At 62.8% G+C, this 7,307-nt stretch overlaps 1 protein-coding gene across 1 annotated transcript; it reads left to right on the top strand.

Moving 5' to 3' along the window:
- Nucleotides 1-285: 285 nt before the first annotated feature.
- On the top strand, nt 286-6,939 carry LOC127752087 (uncharacterized). Its single transcript, XM_052276649.1, has 2 exons — nt 286-905; nt 6,806-6,939. Exons 1-2 carry the CDS (start codon nt 543-545, stop codon nt 6,875-6,877), a joined length of 435 nt encoding a protein of 144 aa, XP_052132609.1. The 5' UTR covers nt 286-542; the 3' UTR covers nt 6,878-6,939.
- Nucleotides 6,940-7,307: the final 368 nt, after the last annotated feature.

The raw sequence follows: 7,307 nt of genomic DNA, 5'->3' as shown, positions 1-7,307 counted from the left end.
ATTTATGCATTTGAAATTACAAACTGGTTTCACATATTTTGGTACTTCCTACAATCACAACATGACAGATCAAAGTTTGAATCATAACTAACAATGTAAAATTAATCACAGTGTTTCCTATAAAGGTATCACCTACTGAAAGCACACGAGGTGAAGTCCAGGAGAAATAGACTCCGAAAAGAAGCTCTCCACCCCCCCCCCCCCTCCTCGCGCGGAGTTCGCGGGGTGGGAGAGCGGGAGCGGAACGACACGACCGCCGCCGGGCCGCTCAGCGCCAGCCGCCGCCGCGCCGCACGCCGCCGCCCGCCCAGCCGCCAGTCGGTGCTCGCAGCTCGTCGTGTCGTGGCGCGTGTTCTATCGCAGTCCGCCCCTGCCGTGTACATCACGTCCGCGTGTCCGTTGACGTGCGCGAGTCCGCGCGCGCTTGTGCCGTGTGTCTGTGTGTCTGTGTGTGCGCGCGCGCGCTTGTGCGCGAGTGTGCTTGTCTATCTGACGGCATGTGAGGAGATGTCGTGAAGACCCCCCTGGCCCAGCTCCACACCATGCCTGCTACGGGAGAAGTGCAGCCGCAGCCCCGGGTCGAGTTTGACCTAGGCAGCACAGTGGACCTCGGCGACTCCATGGGGACGTACTTCAAGTCGTCGTTCGCCAAGTCCATGGCGCTGAGCTCGGAGCAGCAGAGCAAGTCCCTGGACTGCTCGGCCCTGAACGCTGCCCTGCGCGCGCGCGCCGACATGGAGTTTGGTTTAGCCGTCGCGCGCGGCAGGGACCCGGGGCTGGTGGACCCGGAGAGCACCGTCAAGGTGCGCCGGGACAGCTGCATCCCCCGGGGTGGACCCCAGGCCCTGCAGGACGGCCAGCCACAGCGCGCCACCCCGCAGCGCGACAGGACCAGGACCAAGGAGGTTAGTACATACTGTGGTGTCACCCTGGCGGCCGCCCCCGCCCCCCGCACCTGGCACGTTTGGGCCCGTCGCGGGCCGCCCCAACACTTGTCACACCGCTCGGCACTGGACCGGACGTGCCCGATATGATGCGCTGGCCTTGGCAGCCTTGGTGTCCTCAAAGCCCCCCCCCCCCCTTCTCCGCCCGACTCTTCTGCTTCCCAGAACCGGGAGGTCGCTCGGGCCGTAGCGGGCTGCTGCTGCTGCTGCTGGACCTCCTGCCTGCTTGCCCGTGGTTTCCAGTTCCAGTATGGGAAACGCTCACTTGACATGAGAGTTGTGTCGCCGTTCTTGTTCTTCGAGGAACTGCGACGGGAATAGCTTTGCTGGGCTGCCAGGGCATGCGCTGTGCGGCCCGACGCGAACTCAGTTTGGAGATGTCAACCCGCAACGTTTCCTATACCATCGCCTAGGCCTAGATTGTCACGCATGACCCGCGTACGACCTCGGACTCCGAAGAACGAACGACAGGTTGTCGGGTCCTTGTGCATACCCATGCTTATGTGGGACGTGGTGCACGCGCGCGGGGGCCCTCCTGTGTCGCACCCTGGTGCCACCGGCGCGGTGGGGGCGGGGGGCGGACGGGCGGGGCGACCCGACTGGAGGGACAGGTGCGTTCCCCGATAAGAGGCGGTGGCGATAAGAACGCTAACGAGACGGGACAGGAGAGGCCCTCCACTCCCTCAACCTTCGGAGCTTAGCGGACAGGTCAGAAGCTCGAACGTTCGCAGTTGTCCTTAAACGGCTTTTGCGAAAGTGTTGAATTTTTGACACGTTGTTGTATGTATTTGTCGACATGTACAAAGTTATACTCGGTTCCTAGCTCTTCGAGTACTTTAGCGTGTTTGGTACATCTGAGGGAGGACGACGGATGTTGACTTTCGGAGAACATTCCGCAGCGCGTCGGTGCGCGGGTCGGCGACACACATGAAGCATTGAGATGGAAAGTCATGGCAGCGCGATGTGCATAGCAACAGCTGCTGGGCTGGGCTGGGGTCCGCGCTTTGTGTTCAAGGACGTCGGACCACCCCTCCCCCCAGCCCATCCGACTCTGCTCGGTGGCCGAGCAGGTCAGCAACCCCCGCGAGCTGCCGACATCTCCCAACTTCATCGCAAACACACAGCTCGTTGTTGTAAGTACACAGCATGTACTTACATTCACGGTAGGGTCTGCATTGGGCCGACACCACATTTCGTACCTGGGACGGGAGGCTGGCGAGGAGTTACTGGATTAGCAGAGACAGGACTGCGAGCTCGAGACGAGAGAGAATAAGCGGCCCCAGGCCCCGGCCCGGCTCAGGAACGGCGCCCTGTGAGGCAGTGGCGCCAGAGCGCGGCCCGTGATCGGTGAACGGAAACTCGGTATTATTAGAGCGTTATCGGCTGCCATCGAGCGGCACCCCGCTCGTGATAAGCCGCCGAGCTCAACCCGAGTAATTGTCATAATGTAATCGCTTTCCCGTTCCGGCCTGAGTCGGGAGTGTCGGGGCGGCAGGGGGCGACGTCGCGAAGTGGAAGGGCCCCGAGCCCTGCTCTGCTGCCGGCCGTGGCCCTCGCGCGCGTGGACGCGACGGGGTGGCATTACCATATGGCCGCGCGCCGCACCCGGACCCTTATTCCCACGAGATGTAGAGCATTGAGTGCACCCGACTCCGGGCCTCCTCCGGGCCTCCTCCGGGCCTCCTCCGGGCCGGGCTCCGGCCTCCGGGCCTCCTCCGGGCCTCCTCCGGGCCTCCTCCGGGCCTCCTCCGGGCCTCCTCCGGGCCTCCTCCGGGCCTCCTCCCGGCCCGGGCTCTCCACACACACACACAACGCGTCGGGCCGAGACCGAGTTCCTGTGGGCCGCCGCGGGCCGCGGGCGCCGCGCCGGGTAACCTTATATCCTTGGGAAGCTGTGTATAAACACCGCGAGTTTCGCGCTTTGACAGGCTGGAGCGGGGCTGGACGATGACTCCCCTAAGAGGAGCGGCCCGTCATGACAAGTGCTTGCCCCGCGCCCCAGTGCAGTGCGCGGTCCAGGGGGGCGGGGGCAGAGGAACAAAGATGACTTATGGAGCCGAGTCTCGTGTATCTTCTGTTCTCGTAGAGGATTTCTCTGCGTCTCCTCTCGGACGCGCCTGGTGTACGGCTGTCAGAAGTATGGTAAACGCCGCAAGTTTGTCGCCGTCCTTTGAGGCGGCCGGGCCGGGTGCGGTGCTGGGGGCGCCGTAACGGGGTGTGTCACCATGGGTGTAGCCGCTACACGGGTGTCACCCGAGCGCTGGCGTCGTGCTGGCAGTCCGGGCCGGCCATCAGCCGTGGACGCACCACATCCATGTCATCATCAGCGGAGAGGGACCATTTGGACTCGTAAAGCGGGCGGGCTCCAGCAGCTGTGGCTGTGTCCAGTCGTAGCCAGCCCGCTTCAACCCCCCCCCCTCTCTCTCTCTCTCTCTCTCTCTCTCCACGCCGCACGTAGTTGCAGTTAGGCCCTTCACGTCGCGGCGGTGATGACCGTTCTATATCCCGAGAGGCCGGGTACAAGACCAGCCGCCCGGCCGGGCCGGGAGTGACCTTACCGAGGTACCTGCAACGGTACCGGCGTACCTTACGCCGGCCGGTGTGCCACTGCGATCGGCCAAAGCTAAAGGAAAATTAGGGTCATTGTGAAAGCTCTCTCGCGGGCTGTCTCTCGTGCGCTGGATGGGCTGGGGATGGGTGTGAAGCTGTGGCGGCGCGGGAAGCGTAAGGAGGAAAACCCGTTCCCAAGTCCGGCATTTGGAACGGCGGCGCCCGGGCAAGGAAAGGGACGAGTTGTTGTAGTGTGATGTGATGATGATGGTGGTGCCAAGGGCTCCGGACACCAGATCCTTCCTATCCGTCTGTCCAGCCGGCTTCTTTTGGCTGAGCGATGGTCTGTATTCGGAGCACGTCGGGCGGGCTGTCTCCCGGACGCGATTTGTTGTGATTGTGGGCAGGCTGCGGCCCCGGTCGGGTCGCGGCCGCGCTCGGGGGCCGGGCGCTAGTTTGTCAGCGGGGAGGTCCGGGGGACCCGCCACGACGGGGGCCTCGCCCGGGGCGCAGATGCTATCAGAGCAGGCCGCCGCGGTGGCCGTGGCGGGGGTCTCGGGGAGGGACCCCGACCAGTAGACGTCAAAAAATGTCCGAGGCCGGGCGGGCAGGGCCACGTCGGGAACACATCAGGTCGAGCCAATCAGCTGCCTGCCCGGAACCTGTTCCCCGAGGCGGGCCAAAACCACACAACTTCAAATTATTGCAGCATACGGCCCCCTCGCTTCATCTTTTAATAATATTTTTTTTCCGCCTCGGAGACGCCACTTTTGGCGGGTTTAACTGCCAGTCAGTCTTTATGGCGCCGTGGGCCCGGGATGATCCGAGACGATAGCATATAGCGGGTCCCGAGCAGCCTTCTTCGGCAGCCTCTGTGGCAGCCCAGCCCACGTGATCCGGCCGCTGCCGTAAGGCACCGGGCTGCTGTCGGGCCCTGAACCATCTCATGTTTGAGAGAGGGTCGCTTTGGCCTTTTGCTTGGCCCCTCCGATCGGGTAGGGGGCCATTTCATGGTTCACAATAACGCATAAAAAAGGCAGACACGATGTATGAGAATGAAAGTTAGATTAATTTTTACTGTAAATAAATTAAAGTATAAAGAATGGTAAACGGCTCTGTAAATAATTCCTGAAGTGTGACGAGTAGAGAGAGAGGTGGGGGGAGGGAACAGCAGGCGGGAGGGCGTGAGAACAGAACGAGACGACGGCGTCGATGATGGGGCGCGGCCCGGCGGCGCAGCCCCGCACGGCGCACAGGTGTTATCTAGAGTTATCACCATTAGCGTTATCGGCTGCCCCGGCCGCCGTCGCCACGCCCTCCAGGCGCGCAGTGAGGGGTCGCCGACCAGGGCTAGGGTGTGTGCACCAAGGGTGCACCAACTCCTCGCGCGCCGGCGCCGTGGAGGGGGCCCGCCTCAGACTACACCAGCTGCGGCTCAAAGCCCTCGCAGAGCACCCCTGCGGCAGACCCCGCTCCCCCTCGGGTAAGACGTGCTAAGACAACTTGCCCTGGACTTCATGGCGGACGAGCACGCGAAGGTGTCGGGGGAACACAGAACGGAGAGAGCAGCGCGGCGGCGGCGGCGGCAGCGAGGCAGCTAGGCGTTGATTTTAATGACAGCGTGGTTGATGGCTGTGATGGTCATGATGACGACGGAGAGCGGTAGTTTAGTTTGTTGTCGGCGCGACTCTGCTGCACTGCAGCGGCGGCTGGCGGCAGTGTGTACACAGTAGGGCGCCGCGGGGGCGCCGCGCACGATCACCCGCGGCGGCGGTGCGTAAGAAATGGAGAATTACGCGGAGAAACGTAACCTCACATCACACCTCACTCACCCACCACCCCGGGGCTGGGCTGGCGCGCCGTGACTTTGCGGCGCGTTTGCGACCGGCGGCGACCAGAGCCGCCGCACCATCACGCGCCCACCGCGCCGCACCGCGGATGTGACGGCAACCGAACGGCGCGCCGGGCGAAATGTGCGCGTAATAGAACGTGTACATGAGGGGGAAAGCACGAAGTAGGCAGGCCTCGCCGGGCCGCCGCCGCGGGAGTGGGAGAGAGAGAGACACACAGGGGGAAAGGAGGGAGAGAGAGAGACACCGAGAGGGAAAAAAATGCACGCAACAAAATTTGACGTCGCGACGCCACGGCATGCGGCGGCACGCCACGCCTCTCCGCGACGGCGCGAGTTGTCACGTCATATCGGGGGACGCGAAAGTGACGGCGGCACAAACAAGCCGAGGGAGATGGTAGCAGTAGTTGTCGGCGTCGAGAGGGCCAGGACCAGGTGCTTGTCGCGCGCTGCGGGTGGGCGGCACACAGCCTCAGCCGGTCAGAGGTAATTAGCCGTGTGCTGTACTGTCGCGTGTGGCGGCGCGCGGCACCCGCGAGTGCGGAGTGCGCAGCGGCAAACGGTACGGACCGCGCGAGCGGGGGGGGGGGGGGGGGGGAGCGGCGAGCGCTGGGAAAAACAAACGAAACTGGAGCGGCCCGCTGGCCCACTGCCACTGGCCGCCCGCGCCCGCGGCCCGCCCGGCCCGACCTTCACCCGCGCCTGATGGGATTTATTTCTCATACCCGGCCGGGCCTCGTATGGAGCCGGCGGCGGCGCGGGGCGTGGGAGTATGAGTGGCCGCTGGCCGCTGCTGTGGGGTGGGGCCGCACCGGCCGCACCGCCCCGACCTGTCAACCGGAGACAAATCCCCGCTTAAATCACGCCGCGTTTTGGCGTCCCCGCGCCGCGCGTGGGAGCGGGGGCACGGACACGGCAGAGAGCAGGTCGGGGACATCGAGTCCGCGAGCACCGCACCTGAGCAACAGCAACATCAGCTTACTCTTTGTCTCCCATGATTCCCGAAGTACTTGATTCCCAGTGATTCCCGTCCGCTTATATTTATTTCTTAGATTTTCTACCAGTAGAAAATGCCTATTTCGACTACTACCATTTCCATTTCCACAAGTTTCCAGCTTAGTTTAAGCGCGATTTCTGCTGATTTCGATTAATTTTCATCCTGATGATCCCCGAAGTTGTTGCCCCCTCGCATTTCGCTTTTTCCCCTCCTAGTATTGTCCCCTTTTCTCCGATGCAGCCCGGGAAGGACTCTACTACGTTGTGCTCTCTGCTGCAATTGCCATCCAGAAGCGAGTCGGCTATGCCCTGGCCGCGGCGGTGGGCCGCCACAACTTGGCCTGGCGCTGAACAAAACAGAAGTACAGAATACTGTTCAGTCGCGTCCACGCTGGCGGCGCGGTCCGGTTGGTCGGCGGGGACAGTTAAGCCCATTAGCTGAGCTGTGCTGTTTTTGTTGTTCCAGGACGCCGGGCACTCAGACGCGGCCAAGGAACTCGCCAGGCTTCGCAAGGTGAGTAGTCCAGCCGGCCGTTAGCCGTGCGATCAGGCTCCGTCCGCGGCCCTGCGGACATGGCGCACCAGAGGACCATCATCATCATGTCCTTGACCGCATCATGACGCGCATTTCGCGAATGCGAATAATTCGAATTGATGATAAATCCCCCACGAGTGGGAATTTTCATCTACCTGTTCGCATGGCAGCAGAGCAGCACGTGACGTGGTCCTGACGTCCTGACCAGCACAAGCTACACACACATCGCAACACTCGCGCACTGCGTTCAAGTTTCCCGCCGACAGGGCAAAGGCAGTGCTGCATGCTGCATGCATGCAGGCAGGTCCATATCAGAGCCGTAAGTGCACACGCGAGACGGCGGCGGCGCCCCCGGAAGTAGACTCTGGATGTGTGCATCAAAGGGTCGGGGAGGGAGGGGGGAGTAACTCGCGGGTACGGCGCGCCCCTCCAC

Source organism: Frankliniella occidentalis, unplaced genomic scaffold (assembly GCF_000697945.3).
Source record: "Frankliniella occidentalis isolate FOCC.00 unplaced genomic scaffold, Focc_3.1 Scaffold3826, whole genome shotgun sequence".
Taxonomy (NCBI): Eukaryota; Metazoa; Arthropoda; class Insecta; order Thysanoptera; family Thripidae; genus Frankliniella; species Frankliniella occidentalis.
Note: the sequence above shows the minus strand (reverse complement) of the source record. Positions and strands in the feature narration are given on the sequence as shown.

Coding starts and splice junctions, on each gene's coding strand:
- LOC127752087 (XM_052276649.1), top strand. CDS start 543: ATGCCTGCTACGGGAGAAGTGCAGCCGCAGCCCCGGGTCGAGTTTGAC. Junction 906..6,805: donor ACAGGACCAGGACCAAGGAG/GTTAGTACATAC, acceptor TTGTTGTTCCAG/GACGCCGGGCACTCAGACGC.